The sequence below is a fragment of the Sciurus vulgaris genome (genome assembly GCF_902686455.1).
Source record: "Sciurus vulgaris genome assembly, chromosome: 3".
Lineage (NCBI taxonomy): Eukaryota > Metazoa > Chordata > Mammalia > Rodentia > Sciuridae > Sciurus > Sciurus vulgaris.
In genome coordinates, this window is record NC_136463.1 from 177,809,359 (window position 1) to 177,829,378 (window position 20,020).

The window sequence follows — 20,020 nt, forward strand, 5'->3', positions numbered from 1 at the left end:
ATGCTGGAAGTTAAGGAGAGCAGAGGAAGGAAAGGGCTTTCTAGGGAGAGGAAGCAGAATCTGAAAAGGCCTGTTTGGGATTATTCAGAATGTTCTGAGGAGACACTGAAGAAATAAATCAGTTGTGTGACAGTATTGTAGTTAGGTAAGCTATTATTCCTATGTAATTCTCAAGCTTTAGATCATGATTATCAGTCCTGGCTGTGTAGTGTCATCTGAGGCCACTTTTATAACCTAATAATGCCTTGAATTCACCCTGGACCAATGAAATCAGAATGGAAGTAGAGGTAGGAACTGAAACTTTTAAAAAAGAAAAAATTTCCCAGATGACTCAATGGAATCAGAAACAAAGTCACCGTCTTGGATGAGTGGAGTTCTCTAGGCGTGGGGACTACAGAAACGAATGCTCTGTGCTCCATGAAGGTTTCGCTTCTGAGGCTTTCACCTCTGCTGATTTGATCCTTCAACTTCTAGAAACTTGATCCGGATGTGGAGGAATGGTTGTTGGACAATCTAGCTCACCTGCTTCTACCTGTAGACTCCCCTAAAGAGGCTAGCTGTGTGATGAGTAGTTATGGACTAAGCTAGTAACTACAGTTATTTGAAAGGGCACTTTAGACAGTATTCTACGTGGACAGAGGAAAAAGAACTTCTCTCCTGGTTCAGGTTTTTCATTTCCTTAAAGCAGCAGCGATGCTGTTCTGGTCAAAGAAAATAGGAAGAATGTACTTGAATGTACAGGCATGTCTTAAACTCTGATGGATTGCCCAGTCCTCACATCTTACCTGACATCTGGGAAATTGAGACTTAAAAAGGTTGAGTAAGTTGGCCAAATTCACACAGGTATTTAGTGGTAGAACTAGGATAAAGATACAAGTTGCTGATTCCTAACTGTTTCTTTTTCTGTTGTACAGGGATATGAGATGGGCACTCTGCCAATTTAATCTTATAAAATAGGGCAGTTTCACTCACTGTCTTTACTATCTTCTTTTTTTCCCCCCACACTCCATTAAAAAAACCAAAAACCAAACGAAAACCCAGAAACAGAGAAACTTACTCCTTTTCTTTTATACATAGAAGAGGAGTAGGCACAGAAGACGTACAGGCCAGAGAATTCAAGGCAAAAATACATGTTCCTTTTACCTTTCTTTCTAACCCTCTGTAAGATTGCCATATTTACATTCCTTCCTGTGAAGTGACTGGATTTCTTCAAAGGCAGAGCTACAGAAAGCCAGGTGACCTTGCTAGTGGTCATCAGGGGAACTTTTATGAGAGCATGTGTACCTCTTACGAGTAATGATTTATTTGCAATATGGCTATCCTTTGCTGGGAAAGTCTTTATAGGTCAAAGAATCTCATGAATGTTTAAAAAGCTGTTACCAATTTTTCTAATCTTGTGGTGTTCCTTGATCTCCTTTGCCATGAAATCCTGGTATGTGTATAAGGAACAGATGGAGTAGTTAATATAATAATGATAACCAGAGTTTCCTTTACTACAGAGCCAAAGTATATAGCTAAAAAAGAACATTAAATGAGTATTCATCGCAGGTTATAATTTAAACTTATTTATCTTAAGTGTTTGATTGTTAGGTTTTTCAGGAATGTTTATTATGAAGATTTAAAAACATCTGATTGGGCCAACAGAACAGCTGTAGAAAATTTTTGATCCTAGGAGACCTGTTCTCATCATAATAGATATTGATGGGATTTTTGGTCTTGTTGATGATTTATGACTGAGGATATAGAACTTTTAACCACACCAGTCTTTTTGACTTAAGCCACCAAAACTTGCCCATTCCCTCTCCCCACTTTTTGACAATACCAAATTAGGTTTTATAATATTCAGATGTTTAGGGTTGTTTTGTTTATTTCATTAAGGCACTGCTAGGTTGCTTTTAAATAAGAAATAACACGAAGAAAAATGTTTTTATATAGCAAGAAAATGTTGCCTAAAATCATTGCTAGCGTACCTGCAATTAAATCTGCATAGACATATGCATTGTGTATATGCATGAGTATTTGGAGGCTTTGGGTTATTTGGATTTTGAATTAGCTGAGTGTTTTGGGGGTTGGATAGGTAGAAATGCTGCTTAGACCTTCTATATCACAATGACATTCCACAGGAATTTGAAAGTGATAATGAGCCATCGTGGGAAATTACCCAATATGCTTTTGGTGTTCTAAGAGAATTGAGCAGTCTCTCTATTCAGAGATTGTTGAAGCATTCCATGGTATTTGGTGACTTATCCAGAAATATTTTAATAGTGTTTTGAAGGGGTTGTCCTTTTCTTTTGTTCTTTGTGAAGTGGATATATTATTTTTGGTTTGACCATTTGCTCTTGTATGGAAGGCTTATGTTTTGATGAATGGTGTGGAAAACAATATTTGTAACTGCCTCAGTTTCCTCTATGCTAAGGATATGAAATTTGCTTGGGGCAGGGGGTTATCCCCAGTACATCAGTGGGAGCTAAATTTTTCTGATGGTTCTATTGAGAAGGAACATTGTCTTTAAAATTGTATCCATATTCCAGTTTGATGATAGACCATTATAAGGATTTGGAAAATTTACTTATCATCATCTCCTTTTTTTAAATATCAATAATATTAACATTTTCACATAGGAAACATGTATGAGAGAACATGGAAGTTGATTTATTTGAAGTATTTAGTAAATCCCCACTATACCACATAGGTGCAAAGTTTCTCAGAATTAGCTCCAAAATCCCAAACAATTTTATTAAAGGTTTCTTTAGATGATTCATTTTTGTTACTGTAGGGACATTTAGTAAAAGAAAACCAACTAAAAGAGTATTATAATAATTAGAAGAACTGGGAGGGATGGGAGGTTGAGAGATGTTAGCTAAAATGTACAAATTTCTCTTTGGGGTTGATAAAAATGTTTGAAATTCGTTGCGGTGATAATGGTACAACTGTATAAATATACTGAAAACTGTTGAGTTATATAGTCATTTTATCTAGCAGCCACTTTTTTGGAAAGTGCTATTAATATGAACCCTCGTCTCTGGCATAGAATTATAATTTCAGAGAAATTGACTTGTGTAACCTTGCTACTACTTCCTGAAGTATGCTCAGCACAGACATCCTGTAGTGTATATGCTAAACATTGGTCTGCGCCTCCTGGTACTGAGCCACCTCATTAACTCTTTCCACCATTCTCTTGACTCAAGTCAGAGCTTCACAGAAAGACTCCATGTACGGAATAAACTCAAAGACTTTACTCCATACGTGGGCAGCCCATTCTCTAGTTCCTTCTCCAGGACCTCTGACTGCCTTCTACATTACTATCTCCTTTCTTCATGAACACAAGGTGTCATTCATGTCTGGGTCCACATTGGTCGCTGTGGGTACGACAGAAACAAGGTAATCATTGCCCACCCTTGGTGGAGGCATTTACCATTGGTCACCCTGTCTTATTTTGAGGGTCATGACTTGAATTATTTGCTTGCCTTTGGTTGTGGAAAGCAGGAAGTCTGAGACAAAAGAATAATCTGTCGCTGTGTCCGGTAACCTTTTTGTTGTGCCTACAGGGCATTCTGGATATCAGAATCATTATGCCTATGGCAGGCCGGGGTACAGTGAAGTGCCTAGGAACTACGATGTGTACACAGCAGGACTGAGTGAAGAGGAACAGCTGGAGAGAGCATTACGAGCCAGCCTCCGGGACCAAGGTAAGAGTCTTGTGCCCTCAGTTATTTTGAAGCATACCTCATGTGGTCAGGTGGCCTGAAAAAGAGCTATTTGTAGAAAATTAAACTTTAAATAGTTTATAAAAAAAGATATATAGATGAAAAAATGTGTGCAGATTGTGATTACAAAGAATGGGGTGTGATGCCGTATTCCCAGCAACCTGAGCTAATAAGGCGCCAGACTGTAGATATTGTTAAAGTGGTTCTTTTTATAGGCCTGCTATACCTAACGCTTTGACATTAAAGTCAAGAAACTCAAAAAATTTCTTTGGCGTGTGAACAAAGGGGTCACTTTAGATTTTGTATCTATAAAGCAAGCTCTGTGTCACTGTGTATCAGGGAGTTGCCATAAGCCTCCCACAGACCTCCCTCAAACTCAGAGGAACCACACAAACTCAGGTTTGAATTCTGCTGAACCAGTCTCTCTGGGAGCAGAGCCTAGGAATTTGTATTTTTTTTTTTTTTGGGATCGAACTCAGGGCCTTGTGCTTGCAAGGCAAGCACTCTACCAGGTGAGCTATCTCCCCAGCCCTGTATTTTTAATAGGTCTTCCAGAAGGGTCTTCTATAAACAGCTGTATGATAACCAGCGTATTTATTCTGCCATCTTTGTTCTGTGTTTGACTTATGAGATTATTACAGCTTCTATTGTTGTTTTTTGATTGTTTTTTAGTAGTGGCTAAAAAGCACCCACTCATTCACTAAGCATTTGCGACGGTCTTACTATGTTCTGCGAAGCACACTGTTAAGTACAAATGGAACAGAGAGGGTGGGAGCCGGAACTTGCCTGAGGAGGCTCACGCTCTCTGGCAGAGCAGATGCTTACACACTGCACAAGTAACCACAGGATCGAGGGCCTCCTGCCTGAGAGAGGCCCTGAGAGCTGGAGGCAAAAAGAGGCAGGTGAGCTTTTTCTTAACTAGAGTTATTAGATTTTCACAGAGGAGGTGGCCTTTGAACTGGACCTTCAAGAATTTGTAGAATTTGCAGAATCATGGAAGGGTGTCTAGGCAGGATTCTGAGAGACATTGTGGACACAGAAACAAGGGGTGTGTTCATCGCCCCCCTCACTTTTGAACATAGCATTAGGAGAAAGGGGGAGAACAGTGGGAAGCTAGGCTGGGGCTAGAAGTCCTAGAACTAAATAGGCCAAGTGAAAAACGGATCAGCATAGGGCATAAATACCCATGGAACTCTGCATGAGAGTCTGATGTGTTCAGACTTGTCCTTTGTTTATGAATCCAGCAGCAGTCATTCTACAAACACAGATCGAGCACTTACAGGGTAGCAGGCACTACACTTGACTGTGAGAGTACACAGACAATATAGGTTGAACAAAAATGTGTTTGGAGGTGGAGCATGACAGCACGTGGGTAGTCCTGCTGGAAGGCTGCATCGTAATAATACCAACGAGAAGGAAGAACCTGGATTATGCAGATGACAGGAGAAGCTTAGAAGAGATAAGTCAGTATTTCTCAAGTGAAGAGAATGAGAACTATCATGATGGATAGATGACCCTGAAACTTGTGATTTAAAACAGGAATCATTTATCCTTGCTCACGAGTGTGTGGGTCAGCTGGGCCAGGCTACCTGAACTTGGCCGGTGAGCTACAGTGTCTGCAGTGGTCTATTGGGGGCTGGCTGGTCTAGCATGGCCTCATTTACATAACTGATTGTCCTCTGATGTTGGTGATTGGGCCATGCATCCGTCCTCATCCAGCAGACTAGCCTGGGCTCATTCACAAGGACACAGTGTAAGGTTTCCAAGAGAAAATGTGAAAACCATCAAGGCTTATGACGGCACGGTGTCAGTTCCGTAGTGTTTTGTTAACTAAGCAGATTCATAGGAAAGGAAAACAGATTCCCCCTCTTGTTGGAGGAATGCAGTTGCATTGCAGAGGTTATTGATAGAGGGAAAAGTAGAGAATTGGAGCCATTTTTGTAATCACTGCATTACATGTTATCAGTAGTTAGCCAGTATCGTCATCACTAAAAGCAGGCCTGGGCTGTGCAATCCTGAAAACCGGGATTTGAAGCTTTATTTCTAATGACTTATTATATGCCCCCATCAGTAGTTAGGCAGGTAATTAATAATAGAAGTACAGGTGTCTTTCTCAGAAAGTAAAAGAAAGTATGACTTCTTTGAGTAATTTGTCTTCATATCTCTCAGAGACCAGAGTGCAGGAGATGAGTAGGTGAAAGTACCCTCTGATGGACTTGGTGAGTTTGGAGCAGTTATAGGGCCTGGAATAAAGCTTCAGAAGAAGGGTCTAACATTCTGTTGATTAAAAGGAAGCTCAAGTGAATTTCTGAGACTTTTTTCATTACTAAAGAATGTTTATCACTAGGCTAATGTTAAGTAGTTAGTATTTATTTTTCCTGCTTAAAAATAAATAATATTTAAGCATTTAGTAATGGAAGGGGGAATCAGACACATACTACCTTGAAAGATTTCAGAAAGTAATATATCAATGTTGATTTTTTTTCATAAATTTAATCCTATTTTTAAAAACTTCTTATAAAAATACTCAGAACAGTATACTGAATGACAACAGAAATAACTTAAAATTTTCTTCTACTTTTAAGTAATTTTTATGTTTTTCATCTTTAAAACATTACAGTGAAGTTAAAAGAATTATTTTTTACTTTACGAAGAAAGGTTTTTATACATCAGAGGCTGTAAGACTTAATTACTTTTGATGAGAAGCCTATTTCTAAGATAATTTTGAAGCTGAGGGTTTTGTTTCTAGCTCTGCCTAATTAATTGTTTGCGTGGGAAAATTTGGCTTCTACTTTGGAGTTAAGTTTCGATTTTCAGAGTGTAAAACTGCTGTGAAAGAGATGCACAGAGTTGGTATTCAACTATTTTCATCATCTCACCCTTCTTTTTAACAAAGTCATAGATTTTTCACTTCTTTTTCTTCTACAGATGTATTTTCTAGTCACAGAAAAATCACAAAAGCCCTGAGTACTTGACATTTGTCACCCAAATAGCCACTTGATAACCTGAAACCTCGTTTAGCATTCTGTATTACAGTGAATGTGTTCCACTTCCAGCATATTTCATCTTTTTTATTTTATGGAGTAGAAAACTTGTTAGATGATTGTTTATTGAATAAATTTTGCTGGATTAATTATGTAGCTCAAGGGGAAAATAGTTTTTTATCATGATAAAGTAGCATACTTCACATTCCAAAATGAATGAAATATAAAAATAGGGAAATATATATTTTTAAAAGAAGCAGCATAAAAAGAAGAAATATAAATGGGTAGTTATTGTTCGTTTTTGAACACAGGACTTTCTAATCAGAAAAACAATGAAAAATTATAGAAGGAAAAAACACTAGATTTTTTTAACAAAACATTTGACAGTGTCATTAAAGAACCCATACAGTATAATAATCAATACTAACCCGATTAGGAAAATGGAAATGGATTTGAATATATAATTCAAAAAAAGATTTACAAATGGCCAATGTGTATCTGAGAATAATTTGCTATATATCAGCGAGAATTACTTTTTTTCATCTTACCTCATTAAGTGTTGGTGGTGATGCAAGCATTTCTATATGCTACTGATGAGAATATAAATTGATATAATTTTCTGGAAAACACATTCAGAATATGTAATCAAGAGGCTTACCTTCAGTGATTTCTTGGACTAGAAATCTAGCCTGAGAAAATGTTAGATCTAAGGTCCAAAATTGGTGTGCCATTTGTTTGTTTTATCATTAAATATAATAGCATAAACATAGCCCATTAAGTCCAGGTTTTCAAATCTGCAAATGTTTAAGCAAAAGACATACATGCATTAAAATAAAATGGAAATGATAATCTAGAACTCAATGTATCTTTTTAATATATTTTCATATATATATGAAGTGCATATACATATTTCCATATGTTTTAATCATTCACCTATTACTTTTTCAAGAAAATAGCACTATAAAAATATAATACTTACTTCAAACGTTACTATAAGAAGTATATTTGTTGCTCAGTTTAAGTTTTTATGTGTCCCACATAAGGACAGTAGGACTTAATGGGTTAGGTAGATTGAGTACTACAGTGTGAATAAGGGTTAAATCGGTGATAGTTTAGTTATAAAGTTAGAATATTATGCATCTGCGAAAAATAATATTTTTAAAAAGGTAGTAGTGTGAAACTATGATTATAACTTAATTATTAAATGAAAAATATAAGGTACAAAACTGCATGTACCATATGATCAGAAGTTTACAAAATAAAAACACAAACAAATATATTTTCATAGGAGAAAAAGTAAAAAATAATAAAGACCTTTTTAAAAATGTCTCTTTAGTGTTTTAAGACAATCACAAAGTGCTTTAAGGAAATTAAAATTAAAATGAAATTAACAATTTGTAACAATTTATAAAGCTAATTGCTTTGCTATCCTCTGTTACTGTATAAAGGGCTTCAAGAAGTCTCTCTAGACCTGTTGTCTTGAAGCTAGTTACAGTGCTGTTTAAAACATTCATTGGAAATAAAATTCTGTGATTGAACAAGTTTGGAAAACATTCATTTAATAAATTGGTTTCTTAATCGCACAACTAATTAGAATCTTCAGTATTCCAGGGTTATTCTAGATCTTCATGTGAGTATGGTTTGGTGTTTTTCCCACATTCATTTGAACGTAGAGCTTGTGTGTATGTACGTGAGAGTCCAAGAGAAGATGTGTGGAAGAGTTGTCTTGGCCGAATCCTTAGAGAGTGGGTGCAGACATCCTGTTACTGTGTCTTTAAACACTTCAGTGTTTGTAGAGCAAGGGACCTTCTGCTACTTGTCCACACTACCACTGTCACATCAAAGAAAATTAGCAGTCATTTCCAAATAACATCTAATTTTTTATTTGTTCTAATTAGTTATACATGACAGTGGAATACATTTTGACACATCATACATAAATGGAGTATAACTTCTCCTTCTTCTGGTAGTACATGTTGTAGAATCACATCTGTCATGTAATCATATATATGTACATAGGGTAACATTGTCCAATTCATTCTACTATTCTTCCTACCTCCATACCCTCTCCCCTCCCTTTACTCGCCTCTACCTAATCCAAAGTAACTCTATTCTTCCCTAACCAACCCCCTAATTGTGAATTAACATCCCCATATTAGAGAAAACATTCAGCCTTTGTTTTTTTGGGATTGGCTTATTTCCCTTAGTGTGATATTCTCCAGTTCTATTCATTTATCTGTAAATGCCATAATTTCATTCTTCTTTAAGGCTGAGTAATAGTCCATTGTGTATATATACCATATTTTCTTTATCTATTCATCTGTTGAAGGACATCTAGGTTGATTTCATAGTTTGGCTACTGTGAGTTGAGCTGCTACAAGCATCGATGTGACTGTGTCATCGTAGTATTCTGATTTTAAGTCCTTTGGGTACAAATGGAGGAGTGGGATAGCTGGGTCAAATAGTGGTTCCATTCCAAGTTTTCTGTGGAATCTCCATACTGCTGTCCATGATGGTTGCACCAGTTTACAGTCCCACCAGCAATGTATGAGCATACCTTTTCCCCCACATCCTTGCCAACATTTATTGTTGCTTATATTCTTGATAATTGTTATTCTGACTGGAGTGAGATGAAATCTTAGAGTAGTTTTGATTTGCATTTCTTTAATTGCTAGTGAATTTGAATGTTTTTTCATATATTTATTGATTAGTTGTATTTCTTCTGGGAAGAAGTCTGTTCAGTTCCTTAACCCACTTATTGATTGGGTTATTTGGTTTTTTTGGTGTTGAGTTTTTTGAGTTCTTCATATGTCCTGGAGATTAATGTTCTATCCTGAAGTGCCAGTAGCAAAGATTTTCCCCCATTCTGTGGGCTCTCCCTTCATGTTCTTGATTGTTTCCTTTGCTGAGAAGAAACTTTTTAGTTTGAATTCATCCCATTTATTGATTCTTAATTTTACTTCTTGCGCTTTGGAAGTTTTGTTAAGGAAATCAGTTCCTAAGCTGACATGGTGAAGATTTGGGCCTACTTTTTCTTCTATTAGGTGCAAGGTCTCTGTTATAGTGTCTCAGTCTTTAATCCACTTTTGAGTTGAGTTTTGTACAGGGTGAGAGACAGGGGTTTCATTTCATTTTGTTACATATGGAGTTCCAGTTTTCCAAGCACTATTTGTTGAAGAGGCTCTTTTCTCCAATGAATGTTTTTGGCACCTTTGTCTGGTATGAGATAACTGTATTTATGTGGGTTTCTCTCTGTGTCTTCTATCCTGTACTATTGGTCTTCATGTCTGTTTTGGTGCTAACATCATGCCATGTTTGTTATCATGACTCTGATTATGGTCTAAGGTCTGCTTCCTGCTTCATTTCTGTTGCTAAGGATTGCTTTGGCCATTCAGGGTCTCTTATTTTTCCAAATGAATTTCATGATTGCTTTTCTATTTCTATGAAGAATGTCATTGAGATTTTAATAGGAATTGCATTAAATCTGTATGATGCTTTTGGTAGTATAGCCATTTTGACAACGTTAATTCTGCCTATCCAACAGCATAGGAGATCTTTCCATCTTCTAAGGTCTTTTTCAATTTCTTTAATTACATCTAATTTGTAGTCCAAATACAGAATGCCTCAGTTTTCTTAGAAAACATCTTTTATAGCCAAATTTTCTTCCAGTGTTGCACTTGATTATTTCTTTTTATATAAAACGACACCCTGCTTTTGATAAATTTTTTTTTTTTCAGGAGACTACACTCATTGGATTTTAGAAGTTCCACATTTTATCTAATTATTCCTTCATGGTGTTATTTAACTTATTCCTCCACTCCTATGTTTCGATATATTGACACTTACCTTTGAGGACTTAATTAAGTTCAGGTCAGACATTTTCAGCACAAACACAACATAGGTGACGCCTTGTTCTTCACGTTGCATCACAGCAGGAGAAATGCTGTGTTGGGCCGTCCACTGAGACTGGCTTGAGTCTGATCACTGAGTTCAGATCTCTCAGTTGCAAAAATACGTTTTTTCCCCCTCATTGCTTAGCATGTCCAAGATAAGGTGATGCTGTGTTACTCTATGAATATCCTGTTTCCCAGCAACCATCTAACTAATGGTTTTTATAGTCTTTGATGGTCTTTGCAAAACTATCAGTTATTTCATTGAGTTTTGTGTTGATTTTTTTATTTACCTCTTTTAAAAAATTGTTTTTTAAAAATTGTTTTGAGTTGCCAATGGATCTTTTATTTTATTTATTTATGTGTGGTGCTGAGTATCAAACCCAGGGCCTCACACATGCCAGGCAAGCCCTCTGCCACTGAGCCACAGCCCAGTCCTTAGTTACCTCTTTAAGTTTCCTTATAGTAAAATCTTTCCTTTGAGGTGTACAAACGTGAAATTTTTCAAAACTGTAGAGTTTTATGTATCCCAAATCAGGATACAGAGCAATTGTATCACTCCAAAAATTTCTCTCTCACTTTCCCTTTGTAGTCAGCTTCCCTCTCCCCTAATCTTAAAACTGGTTGCCGTTATTTCAGAATGCTTTGCTTTTTCCAGAATGTCTTCTAAATAGAACCATACAACCTTTATCTTTTGAGGTCTGACTTCTTTTACTTGGTTAAGTACGTTGATTAAGTACTAGTTAAGGTTCTTGATAATTTGTTCCCTTTCATGGTTGAAATGTATTCTGTTGAATGGATATACCACAACTTCTCTGTTGTTTTTAATCGTTTCATCAGTTGAAGGACATTTGGGTTATTTCTAGGTTTGGGCACCTATGAGTAAAGATGCTATAAAAATGCATATACAGGTATTAGTGTTTACATAAATTTTCACCTAAGTAAATACCTGGAAGTGGTTTTGCTGGGTTAAATGGTAAGTGCATATTTAACTTTACAAGAAACTGTTTAAACTGTGCCATTTTTCATTCCTACGTACAGCATATGAGAGTTCCACGTGTTTCAGATATTCTACAGCACTTGGTATTTTCAGTTTTCATCTTAGCCATTCTAATAGGTATAAATGGTTGTCTGGGTTGTAGATTTAATTTGTTTCTCTAATAACTAATGATATTTCCTTCCATATGTTTATTTGCCACCTGGGTATCATCTTTGCTGAAGTTTATTCATTATTTTGCCTAGTTTTTATTGGATTGTTTTTCTTACTGGGTCTAAAAAAATTTTATTTTATATGTTCTGGATCCTAGTCCTTTATAAGATACATGATTTTCAAATATTTTCACCTAGTCTTTGACTTATCTTTCCAATCTCTTATCAGTAACATCTGTGGTGTAAAAGATTTTAGTTTAGATGAGGTACAATTTACTAATTTTTAATAGCCAAAGCTTTTAGTTTTATATCTAATTTTCCCCCTAATCCAAAACCATGATGGCTTTGCCCACATTTTCTTCTAAGAGTTTCCTAGTTTTGAGTGTTAAATTTGGGTCTATCACCCATCTTTGTTTTTTTTTTTTTTTTTTTTGTATTGATATGAAGTATAAAAGTGAATACTGTCCACGTCTAAGTATTTCAACAGTATTTGTTGAAAAGATAACCATTTCTCCATTGAATTGCCTCTTTACTTTTGGTAAATAACAGTTAGTTATATTTACTTGAGTCTATTTTTGTATTCTATATTCCTTTCCATTCATCTGTTCCTTCACCAATACTACACTCTGGTTTCTTTAGCTTTGTGGTTAGTCTTAAAATCAGGTAGTGTGAATTCTTTAGCTTTATTCTTTTTCAAAATTGTTTTGGTTACTGTAGTTCCTTTCCCAAACATAAATTTTAGAAGGAACTTAATGATATCTAGAAAAGTCTTTCTAGGATTTTGGTTCTGTAGATCAATTGGAAAAGAGTTGACATCTTAATGATGAGTTTTGTAATCAGGGGTTGAATGTTTTCTCTCATATGTGGAAACTAGAACAAAGTAAGGAGAAAAGGGGGAATCTGACCTGTTAAAGATAGGCGAGATCAGTGGAGTAGGAGAACGAAGGGGGAGGCAGCAGGCCAGAAAGGGAGGGAAATGTGGAATGAATTTGACAGAATCATGCTACGTGCATGTAAAAATATGCCACAGTGAATTCCACCTCTGTGAATATCTGTGAAAAGAAATAAGTAAACAGAAGACCAGTGGAGTTGAGGAAGGAGAGTGCGGAGGGAGGAGGCACTCGGGACTGAGTGGAGTAAATTCAATCCCACGCATGTGTGATTGTGTCAGAATGAACCCAACTATCGTGTACAGCTATAATATACTAAAAAGAACATAAAAATAAAAGTAACAACAAATACAGTATGTTTCTCTGCTCATTTAGATTTTTATTTCTTTGACCAATGTTTTATAATTTTGAACATACACATCTTCTATTCACCGTCTTAGATTTATACCTAAGTATTTTATCATTTTTTGCAGGGGAAAGAATGCTGTTATAAATTGTACTTAAATTTTTTTCTATGTCTTTTGAGATGGTTATATATTTTTTCTTTGTTACTCTATTAACATACTGAGTTATATAGATTTCTGAAGTTGAAGCAAGGTTGCACGGTCAAGATAAATCACACTTAGTTGCAGTATATTAGAGTTCATCCCTGTGCAAATGCCATGCACATTTGAATATGCATTCTGTTATTGTTGGGTGGAATGTTCACAAAGGGTAGTTAGATGAACTTAGCCAACACTGTTGTTCAGGCCTTCTATATTTATTTGCTTGTTCTATGGAATACTGTGAGTATTTTGAATCACAGGGGGTTCACCTGAGTGATATTGAATGTAGACGTTGCTTTGTTTACCCTGGATACACCAAAGATTCAGTTTCCTCTAGTGCTGACTTGTTTGGAGGATGGGGCCGATTCCTTCTTGCTCAGTGCCTGCTTAAAACTAGTGCTGCGGCTCAGGAGGCTTCTCCTTCCACTCACCTGGGCCTCTCCTAGTGCAGTGGCGCTGTGTTTGTTCCTCTGTACCTTTAGTCTGGTGGTCGGAGCAGGTGGGGTCTGTTCTGATTGACCTTTGACCCTGGCAGCCACCATGCCCTGGGTTTGGCCCCGCGCCTTCTCAGTGTTCTGCTAGTTCCCTAGTGGGAACCGGTCCTTGTCCCCCTCAGGAAGTCAGGCTTTTGTTCCCTGGGGCCACAGCGGGAGAATCTAGGCAGCCGCTCACACCTTCAGTGGCTGCCAAGATGAAAAAGGGCATTTCTCTGGACTCCCACCGGTCTTTGTGAGACTAGGCGAGGACCTGAGAATGGCTTGAACATGGGTGGGAATTCCTTCATATCACAGCCCCAAGAGTTCTGTGTTCTCAGCCTTAACCAGTCATCAGTTGACCTCACTCTTTCCGGTATCCAGCAGCCGTCCTCAGGAAGCAAGTGTGTGTGCACCTTTTAGATTAAGGCTTAGTTGGTTTCCCAGCCACCTCTGCTCTTGAAGGTTCAAGGCCAGTTTTTGATTGTCGCTGTATTTGTTTATTGTGATCATGGAAGAATTGCTTTCTCCAGCTTTCTAGGTTCCTTGTAGAAGCTGGAGCGTTCCTTATTCGTCATTGGGGCTTGAATCTGTCGTTGCTTACACATTTATTTTACTAGCTGGTGCTGCTGTTACTGCTGCTCCTCTTAATTAAAGAGAATTTTTCCTTTATGAAGTTGGTGGAAATTATGGTTCCTACTAAAAAGACTTGAGTAAATAGTTTTTTCTTTGATTTCTGTTTTTCTTATTAAGGGATGTTAGTGCAGTAGCCACCAACAGTGCTGAATTTGAAAGGGCCAACTAACAAATTCATTTGGTAGAAACAATGCCAGTCCTGTACCAATTAATTTCAGTCTGTTCTTTATTTAAATATATTATAAAGATAAAGAATAAAGTTAGCAATTTTTAACCTCAGAATTTGCCATCATCATATTTCTAATAGTACCTGGCCATAATTACATGCTGGGAATAATACCAAAGTAGCTTTTGTAGAAAAAAATAGCAAAATCTCCATTTCAAGGACTTGCACACTTACTAATGTTAACAGAAATCTTGTCTTGTTCTGTTGGCAGTCTTGGCTTTTATAAACACGTCCAAGAAGCAGCTGATACCATAATAATAGAAAAATTTTGGAAGAGAGCCATCTCTTTTTGAGTCAAAAGGCAGATGCCAACCAGGAACATTAGCTCATTTCATTTTTTTTTTCCTTCTCTCCCCTCCCCCATATCCTTCCATGTGTAATTTGTGCTTCTTTTTCTCTTTAATAGCCCGCCACCAAGTTCAGCTGGCACTGGGTACAAAGCTCTGTCCTTTTCAACTTCTGTCTGCCAGCCTGGAGCATGTGTACTGGTTAAAGCTGGAAATCTTTACTGACATGTGAAATAACTCGTGCTTCTCGTCTTAGACTCTTCTGAAAGGCAAATGGCCACAATCACACTTTGGCTCCCTTGTGAAAATCAGGCAGAGTTGTCATCCCAGCCTACACTGTGCAGTTGGGGTAGCTGGTTAGCCATATGTGACACTGTGGTGGAATATACTACAAAGGTCTTGGCTTGAGAATGAAATTGATTGCTGCTTTGTCTCTTAGTTTTTAGATGTAAAATTATAAGGGAAGACATATTGGAAAAAAATTTAGGTTCTAAATTAATATCTAGTGCTTTTATTGTTAACAGATCATTTGATAATATCTATGAATTTTGTTTATAAGCATCACATGTTCATGGAGGTTACTTGAAGTATATTTTAAGTTAAAAAGGATTTGCTTTAAGTTGTACATTTTCTTTTACTGAAGCAACATGTATGGAAAACTAGCATTCATCTTGTTCCTTTATTTTGTAGAAATTTTTGAGAAAAATAAGTAAATTACATCCAAATTTTAAAATCTGTAAGGAAAGAATGGGAACTTCAGTGGCCTAAGTTTCAACCTTATCATATTCATTGACTACTTTATTTGAGGTGCAAGTCATTGACTCTGATCAGATCTCCATTTTGCTATTGTTTGTTTAAAATGAAGTTGAATCGAGTACTATTCAGAATCCCTTCTAGTTCAGTTATTCTCTAGTAATGGACTTGGGTGGAGGGGATAGCAACAAAGAGATATGGGGTGTTGGGAAATGTCAGGAAAATGGTGTTTGACATGTAGGTCTTAGGGTTTACATATGAAAACATTCACAGGACAACACACAGCAGGTATGATTTGATAAATACATGCATTAGATGGTGCTATCTTACTCAATTGTATGATTATATGAGCTTTCATGGCCCCGGTGTGAGTATAGGCAGTTGGCAGTTTTTAACATATGCAAATTTTCACTGCTGCCTTGCTTGGTTAACTTAGCAGGAACATTGCAGCCAGGACAGAGAGATATGCTGCTAATTCTGTGTGACCAGTTAGCTTTTTTTTTTTTTCTTAAGTAATTTTGTGTGTTTTCCCCCAGGAAAACTTTCTACATAATAAAAAAGTACCATCTGCCAGATTGTCTAAAAGCAATTTCAGTGCAGAACAATACTTGCTTTAGATTACTGGTTCTTACTTGCTATTCTATATGTTGGAGGTATTCATTTCAGTGAATAAAGTTTGATATTGGAGATGTGAAATTGTGCATGTAAAAAATGTAAGTACTAAACATAATTTTTCAAATCTGTAAAACAAGATGTGAATATGAAAAATAATAAAGTGAACCGGAATTCTGTTTAGGTCCATCCTGGTAAGTAGCAGTCTTCTATGTAAGTAGCAGTCTTCTGTTTAGGTTCCAAACTTTAAAATATTAACTATATTTTGAGGGGGGGGGAGAGAGGGAGAGAGAGGTGTATATGAAATTTAAATGTGTTTGGAAATTGACATTGTTACATGTGAATTACTTTATAATTTTTTTCTACCTACCCCCCAAATCACCATTTATTGAAAGGCATTATTCATATGCTAATAAGTGCATTTAACAATGAAAGTACAAACAAAATTAATGAATACTTTTACCCACCTATTACTCCTACCACCACAAACTACTTTTTTTTTTTTTAATTTATTTACATGTGATACTGAGGATGGAACCTAGTGCCTCACGCATGCTAGGCAAGCGCTCTACCACCGAGCTACAACTCCAGCCCCTCAGGCTACTTTTGAGCTACGAAATATTAATGTTTTCAGAATCTGCCTCACACATTTGTGATGTTGCTCAGTATTGTTATTCATTCGGCCACTCAGAGTCCTTATTTGAGCCCCTGATGTAAAGCTACTGAGGTGAATGAATCTTGTTCTTTACTACCAAGGTAAAAAGGCTCTTCTCTCTGGTGGTCATCCAGAGATTTAGGTGATCTACTTCAGTTCCACTAAACAATATGTTAGAGTTAGGAAAGAGATACAGTTTATAATGAAGAAATTGAATTGAGTACCCTTCAGAAACCCTCTGGTTCTATTCATTGGTAAGTTGACTTCAAGTAAGGGAACTTTACTTGCCAGTGCTGCATCCTCTACTTCAGCAGTCATGATTCTCTAATGTAAGAATTTGTGGGATATGAAGTTTAGCAGTGTAATGATTTGGATACTCATTTATGTAATTTTTAATTGTAGGAGCTAGTGATATGTCTATTTGGTGTTTTATAAGATCGAGTCCAATTGGAGAAAACGATTACTGTCAAAAGATTCTGATTCAGAATCGCTTATTTCTCTAAAAATATATTATTTTGGTGAGGAGATATCAGATAGTATATTGAAATTTCATGGATCTTTACCTTCTTTTTGGTCAAATAATTGAGGTTGTGAAGAAATTTTTAATGCTACGTATCTGTCCTAAAAAAATAACACATAACAAAATGGTATCCCTGCCCCCTCCATTTTTGAGGTGAAGGCCCCAGACTTTGTTTTACAAACTCAAAAGTTTATATTTTCAATTAATTACAGCTTCTTCTTTTTAAATATCAGTTTTCTAATTCTTTCTTAAGCATTGTAAGTACATGTCAAAAGTCTATATAACCCACTTTAAAACTGTGTCTTAACATTTTATCTTCAACTTGAGTGGCAATTTCTTGTAGTGATCATAAAGTGCCACATTGTCAAGCATATTAAACGTATGACTGCTATTTAAGTCTTGGGGAGGGACATGTTAGTATTACTATGATCCTTTGCTTAGTTTATTTGTATGCATGTATTGTGACATAACTCGGTCCCATAATTATATAAGATTGTTAGTTATCAAATGTGTTTAAAAACCCAAAAATAAAATATTTAACTTATTTACAAAGCAGATTCTGTTTGCTTGGTTTCCTGACAGTAATTTAAAAGTTGTAAAACCATTTGTATGGAGGAGGAATGCCCTTCTTATATAAGAAGCCTGCATCTCAGATACCTCATAGGACACACCCCACACACCAAACAAATGCTTACTGTAGACAATCATAAGCAATCTGCTAGGCTGTTATTTATTTTATTTTTACCAAAAATTGTGGCGTATAATAAATGCCGGGATTTTTTGTTCATTTTTAGTTTTTGACATGGAGTCTCACTACAATGCCAGGCTAGTTTTGAACTCGTGGTCTCAAGTTATCCTCCCACTTCAGCCTCCCAAATGCTGAGACTTCCCACGCTCACCATCCTACCAGGTTGTAAAAATACTGCTGTTTTTAATATATACATATTAGCAACACAAATTAAGGATATTTGCAGCGTTAAATTAAATAGAACTCAACTTGCCTTTAGTAGTTTTCCTTTTAAAAAGGAAATGATTCATAACCAAAAAATGAGTAAAAGTGCTCCCATTAAGTGTGCCTTAAGACACCAGAATTTTAGGGTGAGCTACTGCACATCACTGGTTACTTGTCAGTAGCAATTATTCATATGAGAATTTTCACTACTATCCACTTCACCTCTTTTTAAGCAGTTTCACTCATAGTTGCCCATGCTTTCCCATTTGTTTTATTGTGTTGTGTTGCTAGAGAGAAAAACCAAGAAGTCGTATATTGGTTTCTATTTATCATAGAATCACAAATAGCTTTCAGAGTGGTCTAGTTTCATCACATGGCAGTTCTCCAAGGATTCAAATTATTTATAATTTTGTTGTACTTAGTTATAGAGAGCCAGATGTGAGAGTCATGCATAATATATATTTATGTATCTCCACCAATCTCAATTAGAGGATGAAAAGATGATCTTTTATCACATTTGTTATTTAAATCTACTTTTGTTGTGATATAGGACCCAAATTGAACATTATTAAGATTACTGTAAATATTAACCTAATTAAAATTACATTGTAGTCATTTGCTTTGGAAAATTGCAAATGGCCTAATCATGCAGAGATAAGAGATGAATTAAATAAATCATCATATAGAATAATACTGAGCCATTAAAAAGACAAAGAAGCAAGTTCACAGCATGTCAAGGTACAGTATTTCTAGTAAACTCATTTGTTTTTGTCAGACTTAGTAAATGTACTATTAAGAAGGTAGAAATAATATTTACCAAAAACACCAGTTATTTTTACTTTTTAGGAATAGTGACATATTTTCTTGTTTGGCTTAACTTCAGTTCTAAAATATCTTCATGTAGAATATTTGTGAAGAAGTGATGTTGAAATTAATTTATACATTACCAAATTTTTAAATATTTTTCATACTCTGCAAGAACCCATTCTATTGGAGACATAAAGTTCTGTTTTGTAGTGAAAGGCAAGGAAAACAGTATCTCATCCAGTTTTCTGTAACCTTTGCAGAATGCTGCTGGCCTGACAGAGGAGGCAGACTGAGCAGAGCCCAGAGCACTCAAACTATGAGCTCTCTGGCCCTTCTCTCCCTTTTCCTTTTTGTGTGCTCCCTTCTTACTTTTTCATCTACTCCAAACCTTCCAGACTAAAGTTATCAATTGCTCTTGTTATAAGCAGCTAGTTGTCCCTGGTTACTACAGTGATTTCTTCCTTCCCCTTTCCCTTTATTTTTATTTGTAAAATGCATTACTAATGTACAGTCACAGGTGTACAGGCAGCTTAATGAGTTTTTACATATGTGTGCAACCATGTAGCCACAATCTCAATTGAGGATAAACACTCTTCCAACTTCTGTCACTGTAGGTTGATTTTACTTGTTCAGAGTCAATCACAGTCATCATTGTTCATCAGGGAAATGCAAAAGCTACAACCATATGGAGTTACTACTACAGATACATGAGAATGGCTAAAATTTAAAAGACTGATAAACTCAAGTTCTGATAAAGATGCAAGCAATGGTAACTCTCCTACACTAGTTGTAAAATAGAACAACTAGTTGAAAACTGGCAGTTTCTAATGAAGTTAAACAATGCCTACATTTTAACCGAGCAATCTCACTCCTAGATATTTACCTAAGAGATTTGAAAATGTAAGTCCACACAAAGTATGTTCACTGCAGCTTT

At 36.2% G+C, this 20,020-nt stretch overlaps 1 protein-coding gene across 2 annotated transcripts in view; it reads left to right on the forward strand.

The window, feature by feature from the left end:
* RHBDD1 (rhomboid domain containing 1) overlaps positions 1–20,020 on the forward strand; it is a 134,451-nt gene that overhangs the window by 63,440 nt on the left and 50,991 nt on the right. For both annotated transcript variants that reach the window (XM_079132651.1, XM_079132650.1), the window contains one exon: positions 3,549–3,689. In XM_079132651.1, the coding sequence (XP_078988777.1) occupies positions 3,549–3,689 (141 nt within the window). The remainder of the gene's footprint in view (positions 1–3,548; positions 3,690–20,020) is intronic.